Genomic DNA, 24982 nt, shown 5'->3' with positions numbered 1-24982 from the left:
CCTAAAGGGGTAAATCCTTGTAGTCCCGAGTCCAAAGTGGAAGGGGTGTCCAAGAAAGCCTCCGAGTCCTCTGCCACTGTTCCTGAGCTGACCGGGGTATCCGGAGCCCCCAGATCCTCCCCGAGTCACTTGACCCTCAAAATGGGGCCCTGGCTGGTCAAACGAGCAGCCTCAGCCTGCAGGGCTTGCTTAACCATCAAGCTCTGGAGCCAAAATGTCCCAGGGCCCCTTCAGAACCACCCCCCCCCACCAGGCAGATCAGAGGTGGGCAGAAAGAAAAGTCCCCCCCCCCCCCCCACAAAGTCCTGATCTTGCTCCTGCTGCTGGGAGACAGCACCAGGAGAGAAAACAAGTAGAGAGAAGATGGTAGCCGTTCTCACCAGGCCCACAGGTCCTAGTGCTTCACGCTGGGAGAAGCAGCATGAGATCTGGCAGTGGCTCAATGGCCCATTGCAAGATGGAGAGACAGAGCCAGCAACTGTGCCAAGCTGCCAGCTCTTGCAGATACTGAAGCGCCTACTGGCAGGGATGGCCACCCAAATTGTCGATGCATACAGGCTTGCCCTGCCACTCAGGCTGACCTTGGCCTTGTGCACTGGTGACTCCGCTGTCCACCTGCTCTCTCTGGGTTTTTTTTTTTTGCAGCTGCTTATTCCCTGTACAAGGGAATGAAGCTAAGCCAGGCAAATTCAATTAGATTTATTATTAGCATCATTATTTTAATAGCCATTGAGCTGCAGTGGGAGCCTGGTGGAAAGACACCCAAACAGGGTATATGAGCAAGGAGGGGTAGGGGGATGGGGACCTGCACTCTTCAGACAGGATCCCATAAGATTCTGCTGAAGTCTCACCCAGTGACTACTAAAAAGTAGTAATTGGGGGCAACGTTGCTGGGCTCCGTGCTCAACCAGGTTCTGGGATCCTACAAAGCAGCAGCGATATTACCACCCAATAATGATGGGAACAAAGAGAAAGAGACCTGATCTGGGGACCAGGTAACCTGGAAATGGCCATTAGGCTTGACCATGCTGTGCGGCCTCGGCCAGCAGAGCAGGGAGCTAGGTCAAGGACCAGGAGCACCAGTCAGTACAATCTACCAACTGCTATAGATAGAACAATACTGGATCTTTCCACTCAGCACCTCTTAAGTGGTATCGGTGAAGTCACTGGTAAAGATCAGCCTTTTTTCTACTTCCATCTGCTGATAGGAGGGGTAACACCCACTAGTGCAGAATGGTACAGCCAGATGACAAGGAAAAGTAAAGTACTTTCCATGAGAACTATATTATAAAAATAAAACAACATCTGTATAAGTTTATAGTCTCCTCAATTTCAGTTGCAGTAAAAGAACAAGATATTCATGAAATATAATAATTTCTATTAGTACCTGTGTGGCAATAAAATAGTGATGAGGATTACTCTCTCCAAGCATAGATAAAAGGCAAACCGATCCACCAACTGGATTCTTTAAATGGGAACAGTTCCGAACTTGAAACCGCTGAGCGATAAGTTTTGCTCCATATAGTTCTTTTCCCAGGGATTCTAATTCCTTTAAAACACAGCTGAAAGGAAGCACACACACACAAAACACATTAGCCTTCAAATGTAATACCTACTGCAAGGTAAAGATTTTAAATTAACAAACCCTTCTCGGCATACCATAATTTTGACCTAGAAGTTTCCTCTTGCTCCCTTGGGTTTCACGCTCAAACTGAATCCAGGCAGGGATCTGGCACCATGAGGTTTGATTTGCACCTATCAGGGTTTGTTTTCCCCTTTATTTCATATCCTCCCTCATCTCACCAAACCCAGTTATCACAGTGATAGTCCTTTGCTGGGAACCCAGCAAGCACTGGTCCTAAATCTCCTCTAAGTCTTTTTAGCTGCACAATGACTAGTGCTCCCTCCCTCGTGAATCTGTAAAGCTGTCTCCACAGCATCCTTAGCTCAAGGTAGCCTGGGGAACAGAAGAGCTGATCTGGGAACTAAATCCAGGTCCTTCAAGTGATGGGGAGCAGCCAAGCCACCAGCCAGGCTACAATTTCTGTACACTTGAATGCGAATACTACAGAATGGGTTAACTACAGACTAGAACGATAAATAATTATAACTCAAACAAAATACTATAGTTTCATAACAAGAATTCTGAAAACAAAATAAGTATATTTACAAACATGAACTATATCATTATGATGATCATGATGACAAAGTATTTGTCATCATGATCATCATAATGAACTAGTTCATGTTTGTAAATGTGATAAGGACAACACATCTCCTTCAGGACTTGCATGCTCTGGAGTTAGACAACCACAGTTAAGTGATCAAAATACTTGATCATCCATGGTCTTTTGGACAGAGATGCAGATATTTATGTAATAGATCATTCATTAACACAGCCAATATTAAGGCCTATTAAAAGCATTATAAAGAAAAAAAAATTGAACCCATAAGGAGCATGGTTAGAAGGATCCTAGGTTGTGCACCAGACCGTGGAGATCAGCAGTAATAGAACTCTATCTTTCCTATTCCAAAATGGTGGAAACCAGATAATTCAGGCTTGACTCCATCTGATTTAAAATACATAGAAATATATTTGCTACCCCACTCTGCCCCTCAGCCAAGATTAACAACTAAGGGTCTTGTTTACTAAGGTGTCTTTAGCGTTTGCACAAGCTAAACAGGACCCTAAATACAAAGCTGTGATGTTTCACAATCACTGGTGCCAGCTGACAGGATATACAAGGCTTTTCTGCCAATACAGCAGGATAAAGTGATTGGTATGATGAAGATGTAATCCATGTCATTTGTTTTTAGATATTTATCCTATTTATTAAGGAAGCTGTCCTTGGATTTTGTATGCTGGCTAATAAGCTGGCTAGAGAAGGGTTTTCACTAGGAAGGTGTCCTCTATATTTAGGGAAAATAGTATTAGCTCCTGTACCAAAAACAAAAGGCGAAACTGTCTCAAATGTTGAACTACTGGGAAGGTAATGGAAGGTATGGTTGCTAAACAACTCTGAATATTTAGAAATGCATGATATTTTACAGAAGTCCCAATCAGGCTTTAGAAAAGAGTTCAGTACAGATCATTATGTTATGTTTTATCTATTTACCCACTTCTCATTATACATAATTTTCTTATGAACATTAACTGCAATAAGGCTGAAATTGTTATTCCGTTAATATGATTGCCATATTCTCATGCACCTTATTTATTATCTATATTCTGATTTCCTTATCCCATCAATGTGATTGTTATATTATATTGTAAGCCACGTTGAGCCTGCAAATAGGTGGGAAAATGTGGGATATAAATGCAGCAAATAAATAAACAGTATTGAGAACCTTGGTGTCAGAGACTAGATCTCTTTTAGGTACTGGGAGTCCGCTATTGACAGTGCGATCTGATTTTCCTTCTGCATTTGATCTACCAGATCACAGGTTACTAGTACTGGAGCTTGGTGAAATAGGATTTTTGGCCTTTAGATGGTATACAGTGAAGATGACAGAGAAACCATTGGATTTGTGGGGTGCTGCTTGTGGCTTACCTCAAGGTTCTCCTTTATTTTCTATATTATTTAGTGTATTAATGTCTACTTTGGTTAAAGTATGAAGCGCCTTTGACAAGTTAGAAACTTTTTGGAATTAGACCTGGTCAGGTTAATAGTACAAGCATCAATTTTAACTCAATTAGACTATTACAATGTGTTATATGTAGGCTTCCAAGAAAGATGTTAAAGCTGGAGACACTACAGAATACATCAGCGAGATTTGTATTCAGCTAAAACATCTGAACATGTAACACTGCTATTTATTAGATCACATTAGCTTCCGATAAAATCACGCACAATTTTTGAAATTTGTACAATGGTATTTAAGATTATATATAGTCAAACCCCACAGTATGAGTGACCTTTTGGTTTTTCCAACTATGGATAGTAAGGTATGTTTAAGGAACCAAATGATATTACATTTTCCAACAAGAAAAGGAGTTAAATCCAAACTGATTTATATGTCAATTAGGGCTGCAGTTTGATTAAAAACTTTAATCATGCGATTAAAAAAAGAACAGGAAGCTGGGAAAATTTCTGTCTTCCACCTTCACCTCCCTCCCCAGACTGTGTGCTACATATCTGTACTATGACTCTGATCAGGCAGGCATGCAGGCAGTAAAGGGGGGGGGGGGGGGGGGGGGGGGGGGGGGGGGGAAGTGAAGGAAAGACAGATGCAGTCAGTCACAGCATCTATCTTCCGCCCATTCCCAGACTGTCAGAGATCAGGCATGCAGCATACAGTCTGTGGGGGGTAAGAGACAGATGCAGTCACACAGACTGTGAGTGTCTGTGTCTGTCTTCCCTTCTGTCCTCCCTCCACCAGTGGGGGAGGACTAGGACAGACTGCAAGGCCTCAACAGGGGGGGGGGGGGGGGGGGGGTCTGACCAGGACCACAAGGAGGGGGAGGAGACTGAGATTACTTACTTGTGGCGGCCAGCTGTGGCAGACTGGGGAAGTAGTGCCGACTGCAGACTGGGGCAGTAGGAGCGGAGGGGTCTCACAGTGGAAGCGCACTGATATCCACCAGGTTGCCCAACAGCAGCCTCCTCCTCATTGGCTCTGCAACAGAGAGCCACAGGAGATCCCACTAGACAATCAGCGTTCAAGGGAAGGGATGGAGAGGAAGGGAAAGAGAAGGAGAACATAAAGGCGTCCTGTGCCAGGAGAAGAAAAAGAGGGAAAGGCAAGGCACCTGAGCCCGATTAATTTTATTAACCGCGATTACAAATGTTTGGTCGCCCCCCCCCCCCCGCCCCCTCAAATGAATGGAGCACTAATCGCAATTAACATGCAGCCTTAATGTTAACATTGTTAACATTTATATAATCAGGCAGTGACATTGTGGAATGAATAGCTTACCTTTGAAATTTAGTCCAATTTCTAACTATATGCTATTTTGGAAGCATTTGAAAATATTTTTATTTCAAAAATATATTTTCACTAAAACATAAGCTGTAGTGATTGCTTCAAAGTTATTTTCTAATGCCTAGTTCTTGGATTGTTATCTGCATTGAACTATTCAAGTTATATTTGGGATATTCGATTGTATTGATATTGAAAATATCTAAAACTAGTAAAAAAAGGCCCGTTTCTGTTTGAAAAGAAACGGGCGCTAGCAAGGTTTTTACAGAGTGTGTGTGAGAGTGAGTGTGTGATAGAGAGAGAGTGAATGTGTGAGTGTGTGTGACAGAGAGATTGAGACTGGGTGCGAGAGTGTGTGTGTGAGAATGAGAGTGTGTGCCATGGCCTCCCCTCCCTCCCTTCCAGTTCCAGGGTCCTCATCCTCCCTCCCTCCTTGGGTCCTTACCCCCGCTCCCTCCTAGGGTCCTCATCCCTCCCTCCCTCCCAGTTCCATTCCTTCCAAGCATGGTTGCATAGCTGTACAGTGACATGCATCATCTTTCACTTTTGCTTACCCACATCGCTGTAGCGCACCCGTTTCTGATGGAAATGAAACGGGAGGCAGGCAGGCACAACTGAGGCTCCTAGGGGCGGCGGTTTTTTCGTCAGCTGGGGGGAGTTTCGGGAGGGCGGCAGCAGTTCGGGAGAGGAGAGGTAGGGAGGCGGCGGATTTTTTAGGGCGGTTGGCAGGGGGAGGAGTAGGGAATGTTTCCCTACTCCTCCCCCTGCCTGGGTCGCGGTTTGCTGTGCGTCGGGCTGGTGACGTCATCCGAGACGCAGCCAATCAGTGGGATGATCTACTCCATCTACCAGATCACCTTCGAGAGATCCACGGTTCCAGCCAGCCTCAGAACGTTGGAGGTGAGAATTATTATATAGGATACAACTGAAGGCATATTAAAATAACACCAGTCTGAATCTGCTGATCACACTGCTGCCTCAAACAGGACTAGCTTTCATTATGTCATTGGAGGTAGATGGAATAGGAGTCATTCCATGTCAAGTGGACCAGGGGTCCCCACCTCACCATCTCAGATTTTGATGAAATTTGGTACATAGTTTCTTTATGATAACAAACTAAGCTGTGCAAAAGTTTAGTTCAAAAGACTAAAAATTGGAGGTTCTAGGGGACCTCAAGTAAAGGGTTGCAAAATGTCGCCTGAGCAAAAATGACATTTTGGGCCAACTTCCAGAAGCTGTAAAACTGGAAGTTTTAGTAGTACAAGGGGGATATTTGGAGAACCTGCACTACTGTTAGGGCTTAATGAACTGGCAAAACCCCATGTTCCTAGTCCTCTTACATTTTGAATGGTTTAGGCTCAAACTTTGCCAAAAAACGGCAAAAATCAATTTACAGCGATGTTGAGGCTGCTGTAGTTTCTAAACTAGTTGGCCTTTCAGGTTGATTTTTGGTAGGTGTACTAAATGCACGGCTGTAATGAGGCATTCCAATTTGCAGCACTTTCCTTCAAGTGGATGAAAAATTATAAGCGTTCAAAGTTGGTATAAAAAGCATTTTTGCCCATTTTGGGCTATCTTTGATGCCCTTGATCTCCAGTGGGACAGCTTCAATATTCTTTCTTTTAGCACCATACTAGTAGAATACCACACCCTGGGCATACACGCAAGACCCTCAACAAATATGCTCATCTCTAGCATTTAGCTTGTGCTAAAAAAAGCTACCGAGCCTTTGTAAAAGACCCCCTGAATGCATAAACACATATATTATGTAACTACACAGGGTGATGAAAGAAACAGATTGTGTATGTATATAGATGAACTTGCTTTGCCAACTTTTTCCATTTGTGGAAAACTAATCTTTTCAAATGTTAAAAAACAAAACAAAATAAACTTCCACAAACTGCATTCATGTGCAACAAATATTTCTCTGAGAAGCAAGAGTTGGCTGGGTACAGCACTTGCAGTCTGTCACCACTAGTGCCAGCTGGATGTGCACAGTCTGCTCGCCGAAGCTTGACAAGTCCTGCTGTTGGAGCCTCTGATGCGACTGAAAGGCTGAGCTCCTGCGCCAGACTGCTGTGGTGTATCCACAGTCCCACAGCAAAGGAATACACTTTGGAACACCACAGTCCTCCGGTTCCAAAAGCTCCAGACACTGTCATCATCTTTCCAATACTTCTATGAATAAAGCTGCGCATTTCTAGAGATAGAGTTTCAATCTGTTTTTCTCCAAAATGTCAAAGTAGACTGTACGGCACTTCTATGGGATAAAGGGAAACAAAGAAGTAAGCAAAACTGAGCAAAAGACTCAAAGGCTTAATGCCTGGTTTTGTAATGCTGGGATTTTAGTGTGTGGTCCGAGAAGAAAAAAAAAAAAAAAAAAAGTTAGCTCACTCTTCTGTGGTAGAATTAAGGTTTTGTGCCAGTTTCTTTTCTTGTGCTAGCATGAATTACTCATTTTTTTTTTCTTGTTTTAAGGAAGGGGATGGATGGACATTCTAATGAATAAAAGGAAAAGAAACAAAAAAATAGGGACAGGAGAATGAGGAGCAGAGGCAGCTGCTTCACAGAACACTGGGTTAAAGGGAAGGTGCTGCAGCTGTGAAATAACAGGCAATGTATTTGCCTGCAAACATTTACATGATATGTTGAGAATATTTGTGGAACACACATAACCTGATAGTTGCATACTGCAATACGTGCAACACTTCTCCAGGTCCTGATACAATCTGTGCAAGATACAGATTTTTTGGTCAACACAGTTCTTTTTGCATTAGAACAAAGGTTCCCAATACGTGGTAGGCGTACCCAAAGAGGTACATGAGACCTTAGCAGGGGGATATGTGGTGCCCTGGTAGCACACACCTAAGAGCCAAGTGCTGCATCTCTACTTCCCTCCCAGGTCCAGCAGCGCCTCTTCCTCCACGCCACATTGCTCCCAGTTCAGCAGAACCTCTGCCTTCATCCAATCCAGCAGCTCTCCCTTTCTGTCCCCCTCCCTATGGTCTATCTTCACATGCTTGATTGCTGCCGGTAGTGGCAGCACAGTGATTAAAACAGGCAGTTTCTCAGCCTTCACTAGGCTGTGCCCCACCTCTGCAGAAACAGGAAGTTGCATCAGAGAAGGTGGCGCACAGTCTAGTGAAGGCTCTGAAGCTATTTTAATTGCTGTGCTGCTGCTACCAGCAGCAGCAATCAAGCACATGAGAATGGACTGTGGGGAAGGGAGCGGTGTTGCTGGACTCAGGTGTTCCTGGACCGGATGGTATTGGGGGGGGGGGGGGGGGGGGGTTATATTAAAAGCACGAAGCCAGCAAAAGAATCAATTGGATCACTAGATGAGCAAGGAGTAAAAGGGGCACTCAAGGAAGACATAGCCACAGCAGGGAGATTAAATGAATTCTTTGGTTCGGTCTTCACCGAGGAAGATTTGGGAGAGATGCCAGTGCCAGAAATGGTATTCAAAGCTGAAGAGTCACAGAAACTGTATCAAATTTTTATAAACCTGGAAGATTTAATGGCGCAGTTTGACAAACTGAGTAGCAAATCGCCTGGACCAGATGGTATTCATCCCAGAGTACTGACAGAATTGAAAAATGAACTTGCGGAGCTATTGTTAGTAATATGTAATTTATCCTTAAAATCGAGCGTGGTACCGGAAGATTGGAGGGTAGGCAATGTAACGCTGATTTTTAAAAAAGGTTCCAGAGGAGATCTGGGAAATTATAGACCGGTGAGTCTGGCATCGGTGCCGGGCAAAATGGTAGAGACTATTATAAAGAACAAAATTACAGAACATATTCAAAAGCATGGATTCATGAGACAAAGTCAACATAGATTTAGCGAAGGGAAAGCTTGCCTCACCAATCTACTACATTTCTTTGAAGGGGTGAACAAACATGTGGATAAAGGGGAGCTGGTTGATATTGTGTAACTGGATTTTCAGACGGCATTTGACAAAGTACCTCATGAAAGACTCCAGAGGAAATTGGAGAGTCATGGGATAAGAGGTAGTGTTCTTTTGTGGATTAAAAACTGGTTAAAAGATAGAAAACAGAGAGTAGGGTTAAATGGTCAGTATTCTCAATGGAGAAGAGTAGTTAGTGGGGTTCCCCAGGGGTCTGTGCTGGGACCGCTGCTTTTTAACATATTTATAAATGACCTAGAGATGGGAGTAAGTAGTGGAGTAATTAAATTTGCTGATGACAAAGTTATTCAAAGTCATTAAATCGTGTGAGGATTGTGAAAAATTACAAGAGGACCTTACGAGACTGGGAGACTGGACGTCTAAATGGGCAGATGACGTTTAATGTGAGCAAGTGCAAAGTGATGCATGTGGGAAACAGAAACCCAAATTATAGCTATGTCATGCAAGGTTCCAAGTTAGGAGTCACCGACCAAGAAAGTGATCTAGGTGTCATCGTTGATACTGTTCAGTGTGCTACGGCGGCTAAGAAAGCAAATAGAATGTTAGGTATTATTAGGAAAGGAATGGAAAACAAAAATGAGGATTTTATAATGCCTTTGTATTGCTCCATGGTGCGACCGCACCTCGAATACGGGAAAATTAGGTTCTTACGTTGGTAATTTTCTTTCCTTTAGTCACAGCAGATGAATCCATTACGAATGGGTTGTGTCTACCTATCAGCAGGGGGAGACAGAACACTGAAAATCATAGTGCCTCCTGGACAGCTAGCTCCATCTGCCTCTCAGTATTTGAAGCTTTCTAAGTAGTGTTAAACCGCAAAGTTGCATAACATGAACTTTCCTCACAGCGAACGAACGCACCAGAACAGGAGCAATAACACAAAGGAGGGACGAACTCAACCTCCTGTAGAACAGAAATCCTTAAGACTGTTTTCCAACTTCTCCCAATGAGGGAACATGTCTGCAGGAAAAACTGAACACAAAACAGAGTCAATCAGGGAGGGATCATGGATTCATCTGCTGTGACTAAAGGAAAGAAAATTACCAAGGTAAGAACCTAATTTTCCCTTCCTTGTCATCAGCAGCAGATGAATCCATTACGAATGGGATGTATCAAAGCAATCCCTAGATAGGGCGGGAACAAGCCACACCACGCGCAAGCACTTGTGCTCCAATAAGCGCATCCCTCCTGGCAGCCACATCCAGCCTGTAATGACGGGCAAAAGAGAGCTTAGAAGCCCAAGTAGCTACACTACATATCTCTTGAAGAGAGAGTGCTCCCGTCTCAGCCCAACAGGAGGAAATCGTTCTTGTGGAATGTGCCTTAAAGGTGACAGGCGGAGGCCGGCCAGATAGCAGATATGCAGAAAAAATGGCTTCCTTAAGCCAACGGGCTATAGTGGCTTTAGACGCTGGAGACCCTCTGCAAGGACCTGATAACAACATAAAAAGGTGATCCGAGGTCCTGAAAACATTAGTCATTCGCAGGTACTGCAACAGAGTCCTGCGCACATCCAAAAGGTGCAACTGCCCAAAGGATTCTGGAAACTCCTCCCTAGAAAAGGAGGGCAGAAAAATAGGCTGGTTTAGGTGAAATGCTGAAACCAACTTAGGCAGGAAGGAAGGCACAGTATGTACCGTTACTCCAGACTCCGAAAATTGCAGAAATGGGTCTCGACAGGACAGCGCCTGGAGCTCAGACACCTGTCTCGCCGATTAAAGGCAGTCTTCTTGGTGGCCATCAGAAGTCATATCCTTCTCCGAAGCCCGCTGCAGCGGCTCGAAGGGGGAACCCTGCAGAGCCTTCAATACCAGCCCCAGGTTCCAAGCCGGACAAGGTGCCCGCACAGGAGGACGGAGCCGAAGCACCCCTCTAAGAAACCTTGCAATGTCTGGATGCGCAGCTAAGGGGAGGCCAGCGTCCTTCCCTCAAAAGCAGGCCAAGACTTTTTGTACACCATCCTGCAAAAAGTCAAGAATCAGCGAGACAGAAGCCCGCATGGGTGGGATCGCCTTTGGAACACACCAAGCCTCAAACTGGCGCCACATCCGGGCATACGCAACGGAAGTGGACTGCTTGCGGTCCTGCAAGAGAGTGGAGATGACCTTGTTAGAATAGCCCTTGTCTCTCAATTGCGCCCTCTCAATAGCCATGCCGTAAGACCAAAGCAGCAGGCGTCCTACATGGTTACCGGGCCCTGCGTCAACAGGTTCGGTACCACAGGCAAAGGAAGAGGAGCCTCCACCAGCATCTGCCGGAGGTCCGCATACCAGGGCCGTCTGGGCCAATCTGGGGCAATGAGAATCACCACTCCCTGGTGCAACCGAATTAGCAGGAGTACTCGCCCTATCAAGGGCCAAGGCGGGAACACATATAGGAGGACCAGAGGCCAGGGTTGAGCCAAGGCATCCAACCTCGCCGACTGAGGATCTCTCCGTCTGCTGTAAAAGCACGGGACTTTGGCATTTCTGCTTGACGCTATCAGATCCGCTACAGGCGTTCCCCATTTGGCAAAGAGTTGAAGGAACACTTCGTCTGCTAACTTCCACTCCGCTGGGTCGATGTGGTGTCTGCTTAGATAATCGGCTTGCACGTTGCTCTGACCTGCAATATGAGCTGCTGACAGGAACTGTAGATGCAGCTCAGCCCAGTGGCAAATCTGAGTGGCCTGCACGGCCAGTGCGCTGCACTGCATTCCGCCTTGACGATTTATGTAGGCCACTGCTGTCATATTGTCCGACAACACTCTGACAGCCAATCCCTCCAAGGTCGATTGAAAGGCCAGCAATGCCTGGAAAATTGCTTTTAACTCCAAGCGATTGATGGACCACTTCGATTCTTCGAGTGTCCACAGACCCTGGGCATGCCTCTCCTGCCAATGAGCTCCCCAGCCCTTCAGGCTGACATCGGTTACCACCAGGCACCAGTCGGGGAGCGCTAACAGCATTCCTCACTGCAGCTTGCTGCCTGAGAGCCACCACTCCATGCTGAGTCGGACCGCAGGGAGCCAACTGAGTCTGCACTGATAATCCTGGGAAATGGGAAACCAACGTTGTAGCAGGGAACACTGCAGCGGTCTCATGTGCGCTCTCGCCCAAGGCACCACTTCTAGTGTGGCCGTCATCGACCCCAAGAGCTGGACAATGTCCCAAGCTTGCGAGTGAGGCATCCTCAGGAGCAGATGGACCTGGGTCTGAAGCTCGCACCTCCTTTACTCGGGTAAAAAAAAACTCAACCCCGAGACCATGTTGAACCGAACCCCCAAATACTCTAGAGATTGAGAGGGGGTCAGGTGACTTTTGGGTATATTGACGACCCAGCCCAGAGACTGCAGTACTGAAACCACTCTGGCTGTTACATGACGACTCTCTTCTGCAGAGTCCGCTCTGATGAGCCAGTTGTCGAGGTACGGGTGAACCCAGATACCCTCTTGCCTGAGAAAGGCAGCTACTACCTCCATTACCTTGGAAAAGGTTCGAGGAGCTGTGGCGAGGCCAAAAGGCAAGGCCCGAAACTGAAAGTGTTTTCCCAACACCGCAAACCAGAGAAACCGTTGGTGCGGGGGCCAAATAGGGGTGTGCAAGTAAGCTTTTTTGAGGTCCAGAGACGTGAGAAACTCTCCTGGCTGTACCGCCGCAATGACGGAGCGCAGGGTTTCCATGTGGAAATGCCGTACTTTGAGTGACTCGTTGACTTTCTTCAAGTCGAGAATGGGCCGAAAAGACCCGCCTTTTCGCAGCATCACAAAATAAATGGAGTAACGACCGCAGCCGCGTTCGGTGGGAATCACTGCTCCCAGGTGCAACAAGCCTTGCAAGGTCTCCTCTACCGCCGTCTGTTTGATGGCAGTGCTGCATCGGGACTCCAAAAACACGTCTCTCACCGGGGCAGTAAATTCCAATCTGTAGCCACCTCTGATCAGGTCCAAAACCCACTGATCCGAGGTAATTTTGACCCACTCCTCGAGAAAGAGGGAAAAACGTCCTCCAACTGCAGGAATCGAGGAGTGGACCGGCGAACCATCATTGAGAGGGTCGCCCATGAACTCCAGGCCTTGAACCGGCCGCTACGGAGCGTTTGTCTGAGCAAAAGGAGTTCCTCTGCTGAAAACGGGCACGCGAAGTAAACCCAGCAGAATGCCCCGGGCGGTACCTTCTAGCTTCACGGAAGCGAGGTCTGGAAGAGGAGGGAACCGCCTGACCCTTGGAAGAAGGCCGCGGCCTATCCTCGGGTAACCGCTGGGGTTTAGCATCCCCAGGCCCTTGACAATTTTTTCCAACTCCTCACCAAATAGAAGGCCCTGGAAGGGCAACTTCACCAACATTTGCTTAGAGGCCATGTCAGCCGCCCAATGCTATAGCCAAAGAAGGCGGCGAGTGGCCACTGTCACAGACATCTGTTTAGCCGAGGCTCTGACCAGATCATAAAGGGCGTCAGCCAAAAATGACAAGGCCGACTCCATCCGCGGTGCCACCTCCACAAGGGGCTCCGCTCCATCCCCAGGCTGTTCCACTGCCTGTTGCAACCAAGTGAGGCAGGCTCGAGCAGCATAACAACTGCACACAGACGCCCGTAAGGCTAGGCCTGAAATTTCAAAGGACCGTTTCACTGCTGATTCCAGACGTCGGTACTGCATGTCCTTCAGGACGACCCCTCCCTCTACTGGGAGGGTAGTCTTTTTCGTCACAGCCGTGACTAGGGCATCTACTTTAGGCACGGCCAAGCGTGCCAAGTGCTCCTCACTAAGAGGGCATAAGTGCCCCATTGCCCTGGCAACTTTCAAAGGCCCCTCGGGGTCAGCCCATTGAGCCGAAATAAGCTCTTGGATGGAGTCATGCAAAGGAAAGGCTCGAGCAGGCTTCTTAGTACTTGCCATCCTCGGATTACCAGAGGAGGCCTTGCCAAGTGCAGGATCTTCAATAGGGCCTGCAGGGCGTCAGAAATAAGCGCTGGCAGCTCCTCGCGGTGGAAAATCCTAACCGCGGAGGGATCATCTGGATCCAGTGGCAATCTGGTACTTTCCTCTGGCTCCTCAGACCACAAAGGCCTGCCAGACCCCTCAGAATCCCCACAGCCCGACCACGGGGGGGGGGGGGGGGGGGGGGGGGAGGGGAGCGAAGGGAGGGGCGAAGGGAGGTGCGCCACTCTCTGAAGGGGAATTTACCCTTCTAAGCTTGTCATGCGGCCAACTGTCTGAGGCAAGAACGCCTGACGGCAATCCCGGGCCAGCCTCCACTGGAGGGGAACCAGGTAGCAACGCAGAGTCAGACACCTGCAGCACAGCTCTCTTTAACATGAACGCTTTATGTAAAAGCAACACAAACTCAGGGGAGAAAGGCTCACCCTGGTCTCCCGGTTTAAATCCGGGGCAAGCAGCTCCTCTAGTAGCCTCCATCCGAGACTCCCCTTCGGCCTCAGACCCCTCCGCTCCTGCGGGGTTCGGGTCATGCGGCGCATCCAAGATGGCGCCTGCTGCCAGCTCCACTGAGCAGGAAGAGACATCGCTCGCCATGCTCCTGCTGGCCTTGACGTCCGAAGAGCACGATTTACAGAGCCCCGCTGCTGATATGTGCTTGCCACAACATGAACAGCGCAACAACCTCCGCAGCCATTGCTGAAAATGGCAGAAAATTTCAAAATTTTGGGTTTGTGCCAAAAACGACCCAATCGCAGGTCCTCCCCGGAGGAGCTACAAGACGCTCTTACCTCAACAGACCGAGTCCCAGAGGTCCGGTCACGCTGCACAGACAGAAGATAGCCTCAGAATTGCAGCGCTAACAAGCGTGTCACGGTTTTTTTTTTTTTAAACGCTGTGAGGAAAGTTAGAGGCAACAGCTACAGAGGCACTCAGGAGGTCCAGACGAGTGGGAAAGGCAGGGAAAGGACGAACCAATGTGCCTGCATCCACATAGAAGAGAGTGGGAAAGGAAGAGACAGGGCAAACCTATATGCCTGCATCCACATAGGGGGAAGGGTAAGGCAGGGAAAGGGCTAACCTATGTGCCTTTAAAGTGGAGCTGCAATAGCCACAACACCCCTGCTACAACTGGCAAAAGCACAGGAGCCACCCTAGGTAGATTCTTGATGGAGCTGAATAAGCTGCGTCCAACCCTGCTGGGAGATAGAGAATACTAAGAGGCAGATGGAGCTAGCCATCCAGGAGGCACTATGGTTTTCAGTGTTCTCTATCTCCTCCTGCTGGTAGGTGGACACAACCCATTCGTAATGGATTCATCTGCTGCTGATGACAAGGAATGTGTTCAATTCTGGTCATCGCATCTCAAAAAAGATATAGTGGAATTAGAAAATGTACAGAGCAGGGCGACGAAAATGATAAAGGGGATGGGACGACTTCCCTATGAGGAAAGGCTAAAGGGGCTAAGGCTCTTCAGCTTGGAGAAAAGGTGGCTGAGGGGAGATATGGTAGAGGTCTATAAATTAATGAGTGGAGTGGAGTTGAACGGGTAGATGTGAAGTGTCCGTTTACGCTTTCCAAAAATACTAGGACTAGGGGGCATGCGATGAAGCTACAATGTAGTAAATTTAAAACGAATCGGAGAAATTTTTCTTTGCTCAACGTGTAATTAAACTCTGGAATGTGTTGCCAGAGAATGTGGTAAAGGCAGTTAGCTTAGCGGAGTTTTAAAAAGGTTTGGACGGCTTCCTAAAGAAAAAGTCCATAGACCATTATTAAAGGGACTTAGGGAAAATCCACTATTTCTGGGATAAGCAGTATAGAATGTTTTGTACTTTTTTGGGATCTTGCCAGGTATTTGTGACCTGGATTGGCCACTGTTGGAAACAGGATGCTGGGCTTGACAGACTCTGAGGCATATTTTCAAAGCACTTTGGGAGGCTAAGTTCCATATGTTTCTATGGAACTTTGGGAGGCTAAGTGCTTTGAAAATAAGCCTCTCTTTGGTCTTTCCCAGTATGGCAATACTTATGTGATGCCTGGCCTATATTAGCAGATAATAAGGGTCTAGTTGGATATAACTATGAGGCCCTGATAATTCCACATATATTGCATCCACTATATCACGTAGTTGCCCTTTGGATTACAGATTTTGGCTTGCATGATATTGAAATATTTCTCCTCAGATTAAGATCTGCATTGCTTATAGCAGACAATATACAGCTACAGAAGCTTCACTATCAATTTTTATTGAAAATGTATATACATTCATCTCAGGCACAGAAGATGGGTTGTCTGACAGATGGATTGTGTGTCAAATGTGGAGAACAGGCAGCATCTTACAAACATTGCGTCTGGGAATGCCCCCCAATACAACAGTTTTGGGACACTCTTTGATCGCATCTAATGGGCATATATGGCAGTCAATGGATTAGTCCCAGAGCCAGTCTCTTGGATGATGTCTCCAATATTCATGAAGGCACAAGTCTCATTGGTTTGCTTCTTCGTAAAGCTTTTCTTATCACAAAACGTTGCATCTTACTACAATGGATCCAACATGAGTCACCCAATTTGTTTCAATGGAGATCCCAAATGCATGAACTTCTGCGAAAGGAGTGAATTTCAGTGGAGACCAGAGGATACCCGGTTAAACATCGCTTTCTAAGATTATGGACGCCATTCTTTATCTGCCAGAGTCTGCTGTTTCTTGATAAATGACTTGGAGGTTTAGCTCCTGACACACTAGTATAACGATGTCATGAGACAAGACCAGAGAGGATAGGCGGGGAAAGGGGACGGGAGGAGTAAAGGAGAGGGATTAATTGGGATGTTATGTATTCTCAAGTGTTACGGTATTACAGGACTATTCTATATTCTTTGTAATGCTATACTTTCCATGACAGTCCGTTGCCTATTGTTAGTGTTTGAAATTTGAATAAAAAACACTTTATAATGAGTAGTAAATCACCTGGAGCAGATGGCATGCATCCACGGCTAATGAGAGAACTCAAACATGAAGTTGCTGATCTGTTAGTAATCTTTAACCTGTTGTTAAAGTCATCCGTAGTACCTGAAGATTAGAAGGTGGCCAATGTGACACTGATTTTTAAAAAGGGTTCCAGGGGTGATCTGGGAAATCACCTGCCTGACGTCAATGCCCAGTAAAATAGTGGAAGCTATTATAAAAAATAAATTTACAGAACACATAAATAAACATGGTTTAATGAGACAGCGTCAGCATGGTTTAAGCCAAGGGAAGTCTTGCCTCACCAATTTGCTTCACTTCTTTGAAGGCATGAACGTAGATAAAAGTGAGCCGATTGATGCTGTGTATCTAGATTTTCAGAAAGCTTTTGACAAAGTTCCTCATGAGAGACTCCTGACAACATTAAAGAGTCATGGGAGAGGAGGCAATGTTCTGTTGTTTATTAGGAGTTGGTTATTGGACAGAAAACAGAAGGTAGGGTTAAGTGGACATTTCTCTCAACGGAGGAGGGTGAATAGTGGAGTTCTGCAGGGATCTGTACTGGGACCAGTGCTATTTAACATAATTATAAATGATCTAGAAATCGGAACAACAAGTGAGGCGATTAAATTTGCAGATGACAAAACTATTCAAGGTTGCTAAAACACATGCAGACTGTGAAAACCGTGGACTAATGCAAAGTGATGCACAGTGGAAAGAATAATCCGAATCACAGTTACCATTGGGGGGGGGGGGGGGGGGGGGGGGGAGGGGTCAGAACCCAAGAAAAGAATCTAGGTGTTGTTGCAGACAATATGCGGAAATCTTCTGCCCAGTGTGCAGTGGTGGTCAAAAAAACAAACAGGATGCTAGGAATTATTACTGGTATTTACCAACTCTTTCCTAATATTATAATGCCTCTGTATTGCTCCATGGTGTGACCTCACCTTGAGTACTGCGTTCAGTTCTGGTCACCATATTTCAGAAAAGATATAGTGGACTTAGAAAAGGTTCAAACAGGAGCGACCAAAATGATAAAGAGGGTGGAACCCCTCTCATATGAGTGCTACAAGTCCTCTTATAGCACACGGCTATTTCAGGGCTGAGCTTACATGAAAGCGTCAATCATTTGCTAACATGTCTCATTCATTTTTTACTTCTTATTAAATACAAAACAAGTATGAATGTCAAAAAATATATCAAAAATTATTAATCAAGATGGTGAACACTTATCTTCAATACTGCCCACTGCACTGTGTGCTAGCAACCGAGCATAAATCACCTGACGCCTTATTAAGGTAATGGTGTTTTGGTCAAAGACCTGCATCCGGGGTTAATCACATGCAGTTGCAAGAATTTTCAAAATCAAAAATCAGTGATAACCGGCAAAAAATGCTCTGGCTTCCAGTTTAGAGAGCTGTGCCCTGAAATAGCCAAGTGCTATAAGAGGTCTTATAGCTCGTCTCTACCTATGTCTGATGCCAACTTGCCTTCTTTGAACATTCATTATAAAGTTTCTTGCAATACATTTGGCACATTTGATTTGGGAGTCTGCTACATTTATTACATTTCTCCCTAATTCTTGTTGATTTTCATTAAGGAAGCGTGTACACATATATATTTGGGTTTCTGCTAAATAGTAGTAGTAGTAGTACTTGTAGTAGTAGTAATACTTGAGGCCTGAATTAGCCACTGTTGGGGAAACAGGATACTGGGCTAGATGGACCATTGGCCTGATCTGGTATGGCTATTCTTATGTTCTTATTGAAGGAGTGGAACGCCGGTACTACCTGAATACTACTGAGCAACAGGACAACCTCATGTTTTGTGCCTACTGATGGACTTTTACTTATGCACTCTACCTCTGCTTTTGGCTGTTTGGCCACACCTTATTACTGCACTGGACATTTGTGCCTTATCCAGTTTTACTGTTTACTAACAAAAGAAGTTTGCTGTTTACTAATGTACAGACAGAATGCAGGGCTATTAGACATATAGCTTGTAACAGTAGTTTGCAAGGCCTATACAAGACCAGCTTGCACGTAGCAACGCCATCTGAATAGGCGACCTTGGAGGGTGCTGACACCCCCCTGCATTCCTGAGCCGCACCTTATCTCCTGTGCTAGAAAGGAGCATTGTGTGTGTGTACAGAATAAGCTGCTAAGTTTCGTTTTTCTTGCCAGTATCATTTCAGTGTTATGACGTGTGTACGTACTGGGACTACAATTTTGTACTGTAAGAACTACAAATGTTTACTGCGCATGACAGTTGTGACGTGTAAGGGGCCAAATGCGCAGGCCCAGTAGGGAAGTATAAATGTAAGCGTCAGATGATTTATGACACACAGTGTCCCGAGGCTACTCGGTGCTGTTCACTTGCTAGCAATAAAGTTGCCTTGTTTGGAACCAAAATTTGCCTTTCGTCTCCTGATTTCCCACCTGTTTCATTGGCGACCCAGATGGGACAGAAGTAGAAAGGGGAATCGGATTATATTCTTCCCCTCCCCCACTGCGGTCGGATCGGGTCATCGACCCCCACCTGAGAAGGTGGTGAGTGGCCACCGCTGATTTCAGCGTCCATCTCCCGGAGGAGGGCCGATCCACTCCGCCTGACTGTAGAGGGGCTGTGTGGTTCCGACAAGGCACCTTTTTCCATTTCAGAGAGAAGCGTACGACGGCGCAGCCTGCGACCCCGGCGGACAGGCGAGTATACTCTACGTAGTGACCGGCCCAGTAAGGACCGAAGAAGAGGCGTGATCACCCTCTTTTAGCCAGTGACTAATACGGACTATTGGTATCCGACTAGGTCCCGAAACTCACTAGGCTCCGACGACGAAACCGAGCGGCGAACGGGAGGGTTTCTTGTGGCGTATGAAAGTGTGTGAATGGGCTTGCAGTTCCAGGCCGGGCGACCGCGTCCTGGTCAGGCCGAGTGTTGACCCTTCTGTGTCTGGTGGAACGAGACCCCTTACTCCTCCACCTCCCCTTTCCCCCTTTGTCCGTCACCTGTCCTTTGGCACTCAGGTTAGGATGGGCGGGGGTGGGTCCTCACCGTTAGATTTAATGACGGAACACTTTAGCGAAGTGTTCGACCTAGATAAATGTAGCAGGGCCGGGATGATACAGAGATGTCAATTTATGTGGCCAGGGCTAGGAATTGCTGGATGGCCCCCGGAAGGGTCATTCGAGTATGAAAAAGTGGCGGCGGTCATGAATATTGTTATAATTGAGGGAAACCCAGGCTGTCCCGAGGACATTCCATACATAGAAGCGTGGTTGGATGTAGTCCGGGATCCGCCGGCTTGGGCCCAACGGAAGGTAGAAAAGGCCGCCCTTATGTTGGTAAAGCAGAGAAAAGGCCGGAAAACCAAACTTAGAACCCTGCCGACCCATGCCTTCGCTCTCCAAAGCTCGGCAACCGCTGCCGTCCCGAAGGCCGCAGGGACCGCCCCCATACGGCCTACCGCCCCTAGCACTGAAGCCACTGAGACCACGCCCCCTGCTACCAGAGTCAAGGCAGGAACTACGCCCAGTACTACCAACACACTTTCTAGGAAAAAACCCCCAAAGAAAACCGCAGGGAAAGTTCAGGGTTCGGCCGAGAAGAAGCCTCCAAAAGCCCCGATACTTGCTACGGCGGAAGCATACGAAGACGACATTGCGCCGCCGCCCTATGCTCCTATGTACCCTGACCTTACGGGCCTAGCAGAAGGCCCCGCTGACGCCGAGACTTCCGGGTCAGAGTCGGATGCCGGGGAGACGTCCCGCCCAGCCTCACCTGAGTCACCTGGCCTCGCAACCACACGGAAGAGTAAACGGGTTGTGAAGAACATTACTCGGTTCCCCCAATCGAGTCCGCAACAGGCCCTTCCGTCCAGCCGAAAAGGGGGAACCTCCCACTTATTCCCAGTTCGACAGTCCACCACCTACACCCCTAACCCGGCGGAAGGGGGGGGCCAGCCCATCGAATCAACAGTTTATAGCCACGTTCCCTTCTCAAGTGCCGATTTGTATAACTGGAAATTCCATGGGCCGTCCTACGACCAGAAACCCGAGCAGCTGATAGAGCTGGTGGAAGACATTATATACAGCTATAATCCAACTTGGGCAGACCTTAGGCAGTTGAGCGCCCACATCCTGACCTCTGAAGAACGCCGCCTTTTACAACAAAATATGGAGCAAGCCATCCGGGATGCGAATCCGGCCCATGCCAATTTACAGAACCTAATAGAAACGGAGGCGCCCATCGCTGCCCCTACGTGGGACTACCGAACCGCCGAAGGCCAAACCTTTATCCGCCGATACCAGCAGGCGTACCTGGCCGCCTTAAAGAAGGGGAAGCAGAAGGTTACCAACATGGGAAAAATCCACAGTGTGGTCCAACAAAAGGACGAGAGTCCAGGGGACTTCCTGGAACGACTTATGGAAGCATTCAGGAGGCACAGCCCGATAAATCCCGAGGACCCTAAGAACCTCCCGACCGTGGTTATGAGTTTTGTTAGCCAGTCGGCACCGGATATACGAAGAAAGCTACAGAGAACAGAGGGGTTCGAAGGGATGAGCCTCAGCCAACTGAAAGCTATAGCTGATCGCGTGTTCGGATATCGCGACCAGGAGGAAAAGGTGGAGGCCCGGAAGGAATCGACCAGACGGATGCGGGAGAAGGCAGATGTGTTGGCCACGGTGCTGGAAGAACGAATGAGGTCTAGACCAAAGGGGAGGGGCAGGAGAACAAGAGGAACGCGGTCCCCCATAGGGCGTAACCAGTGTGCAAATTGCCGACAAGAAGGACACTGGTGGGCTGATTGTCCAGAGGAGATACGGGACAACCCGAGAGAAGAGGAATCATGGGACCGGCAGAGAGAGGAGGAGACCGGCGACCGTACGGGGGCCCCTAGGCGAGGCCGTGGAAGGGGCCGAAGAGAGAGAGGACGGGATGACCGGAGGGAATGGCAAATGGCTGTGGACGCTACCCGAGACAGCACAGCATGAAGAAACCGGGAGGGCAGAGTCCCCACTGACCCTCTGGTGGAAATTCGGGTGGGGACAGAATCTATGAAGGCCTTACTAGACACGGGGGCCCAGCGATCTGTTATCACCACTGCCATAGCCCCAGCCACGAAAGAAACTATACCAATTGTGGGAGCCTCCGGGAAATCCCTTGCGGCCCCCCTCCTCAAAGAGCGCCAAGTCCAGATCGGAGGGACGATGGTGTCCCATCAGTTCATACACATCCCTGGATGCCCGGTCCCCTTGATTGGTCGAGACCTACTCTGTAAGCTCCAGGCCACCTTGAAGTTCAAGACTACGGGTGAAGTGGAAGCTCGCTTTGAAGATCGGCCAGTGACACTTATCTGTCCAGTAAGAGAAGAATGGAGACTACACGTTCCCCCAACTGTAGGACCCGGCGACTGCCGTTACGACCAGAACACCCCTTTCGCCCAGCAGAGGCGAGCCATAATGGATGAAGTGCCTGATGTATGGGCAGAATTGAACCCCGGCGGACTGGCCGTTAACGCTATCCCCATCTGGATTGAGCTCAAACCAAATGCTCAAGTTGTCAACCAAGGACAATACCACATCCCCTATGCAGCCCGGCATAGTATGCACACACATTTACAGAAACTCCTTCAACAGGGAGTCCTTAAACCAATCAGATCCGCATGGAACACCCCATTGTTGCCCGTTAAGAAGCCAGGAACATCCGAGTACAGACCCGTCCAGGACCTGAGGAAAGTCAACAACCAGGTAGCCGACATAGTTGCCCTCGTACCAAACCCATACTCCATCCTAGCCCAAGTGCCATCTCAGACCAAGTGGTACAGTGTCATTGATTTGAAGGACGCCTTCTTTTCCATCCCTCTTGCTGTCGACAGCCAAAAGTTGTTTGCCTTCACGTGGGAAGACTTGCAGACGGGAACCAAGCAGCAATATACATGGACCCGTCTTCCCCAGGGGTTCAAGAACTCGCCTACCCTCTTCGGCGACCAACTCGCCCAGGACCTGAAGACGTATCAGGACGAGTATGGGCCGGTCGTCCAATACGTGGATGACCTGTTGGTGGCCCGTGAAACGTACACGGACTGTGCAGAAGCTACCCTTTACCTCTTGAAGACCCTGGAAGCCCAGGGGTACCGGGCCAGTCGCAAGAAGGCACAGATATGCGAGATCGAAGTCGAGTATCTGGGGTTTCGCCTCCGAGAAGGAACCCGAAGGCTCGGTATCCCCCGAACCCAAGCTATCCGCAACCAACCCACTCCTGCAAACAAGAAGGAATTACGGGCACTCCTCGGAGCCGCTGGATATTGCCGCATTTGGATCATCAATTTTGCTATCCTGACCCACAGTTTGTATGCCAAGCTGAAGGGGCCTGAACTCGAGGGCCAGGATCTCCAGTGGGAGAAAAGCGAACTGAAAGCCCTTCAGGACCTTAAGGATGCCCTTGCGGCCCCACCAGCGCTCGGACTGCCAGACGTGACTAAGCCGTTCCACTTGTTCATCGACGAAAAGAAGGGATTGGCACTTGGAGTCCTTACCCAACTGGTCGGTACCTGGCAACGCCCTGTAGCATACCTCTCCAAGAGCATGGACAACGTGGCACGAGGATGGCCGGGCTGCCTACGAAGCATTGCGGCTGCTTGTCTCCTGATACACGAGGCCAATAAACTCACGTTCGGCCAAACACTTTTTGTGACCACACCCCACACCATCCGCGGCCTACTCGAGAGCCACGGACCCAGATGGATGACCAACTCCCGATTGGTCAAATACCAAGCCCTCCTGTGCGAAAATCCGGAGGTGCGGATCCTGGACACGACCAACCTCAATCCTGCCACCCTCCTTCCGGCCCCTGAACCACCACTCCACGACTGTGAAGAGGTAATGGCCACTGTGCACTCGAGCAGACCTGACCTGAAGGATCAACCCTGGCAAGGGGGCATCACCCTTTTTACCGATGGAAGCAGCCAGGTGATAGAGGGAATTCGAAGAGCTGGCTATGCGGTGGTGTCTGAGGACCATGTGATCGAGGCTATGGCTCTGACACCCGGAACATCAGCCCAGAAAGCGGAGCTGATCGCCCTCACCAGAGCCCTCCTGTGGGCTGAAGGAAAAGTTGTCAACATTTACACCGACTCCAAATACGCTTTCCTCACCCTCCAGGTGCACGGAGCCTTGTACAAGGAGAGGGGATTTCTGACAGCTGAAGGGAAAGGACTTGCAAATGCCGCTGAGATCTGCCAATTACTCGAGTCGGTATGGAAGCCGAAGAAGGTGGCTGTGATGCACTGCAGGGCCCACACTGGAAGAACGGACCCTATCGCCCGGGGAAATCAGCGGGCAGACGACGCTGCAAAAAGGGCAAGTCAGCTCCCCTACTCCTCTCACCCTTCTGACCCCGTACTCGTCGTCCAGCTCCCTACGGAGACCCCTATTTACACCCCCCAAGAAACGGAATGGGCCCAACAAGAGGGTCTACAGTCACGCAATGGCTGGTGGATACTACAGGATGGGCGCATATGGATACCCGAAGCCTTGGCCTGGACGGTGGCCAAGGAGGCTCACGACCGCACCCACCTGGGAAGGGACGCCCTGGGGCGCTTACTTGAGAAGACCTACTACATCAACAAACTATCCCTGTGGACCAAAAACGCTTCCAGCCGATGCGCGACTTGTGCCCGGAACAACCCTCGAACGGGGCCCGGCCCTATGCCAGGACATGTTCTCCGAGGCACCAGCCCTTTCCACGTGTGCCAGATTGACTTCACACACATGCCCCCGGCGCGCGGCTACAAAGCTATCCTCGTCGCCGTGTGTACCTACACCGGATGGATTGAAGCCCAGCCCACTAGAACGGAAATGGCTAAAGAAGTTACCTCCCTACTGCTTCATCAAATCCTACCCAGATACGGCCTCCCCAAGCAAATAAACTCTGACAACGGCCCCGCCTTCGCTAGTGAAGTAACACAACAGCTCAGTACCAGACTGGGCCTCGATTGGAAGTTGCATTGTGCCTGGAGACCCCAAAGCAGTGGAGTAGTGGAGAGGGCTAACCGATCCCTGAAGAACCAGCTAGCCAAGCTATGCCAAGAAGCAAAAGCCAAATGGCCCGACCTGCTTCCACTGGCCTTGCTGCATCTTAGGTGTACCCCCAAGGCTACCGGCCTTACTCCCTACGAGATGATGTATGCTAGGCCACCACCACTACCCTCCTTTCCCGACTCCTTGCAGATACAGGGTGAGAGTTCCTTAGTGAA

General features: G+C 48.4%; 1 protein-coding gene across 1 annotated transcript in view; it reads right to left on the bottom strand.

Annotated features, from left to right (window-relative positions):
* UTP23 (UTP23 small subunit processome component) overlaps nucleotides 1-24982 on the bottom strand; it is a 34421-nt gene that overhangs the window by 4710 nt on the left and 4729 nt on the right. Inside the window, exon 2 of the mRNA XM_030190206.1 lies at nucleotides 1388-1562. Coding sequence (XP_030046066.1) covers nucleotides 1388-1562 — 175 coding nt within the window. The remainder of the gene's footprint in view (nucleotides 1-1387; nucleotides 1563-24982) is intronic.

Source organism: Microcaecilia unicolor, chromosome 1, assembly GCF_901765095.1.
Source record: "Microcaecilia unicolor chromosome 1, aMicUni1.1, whole genome shotgun sequence".
Lineage (NCBI taxonomy): Eukaryota > Metazoa > Chordata > Amphibia > Gymnophiona > Siphonopidae > Microcaecilia > Microcaecilia unicolor.
The sequence above is the reverse complement of the archived record's forward strand: the minus strand, read 5'-3'. Positions and strand labels throughout refer to the sequence as shown.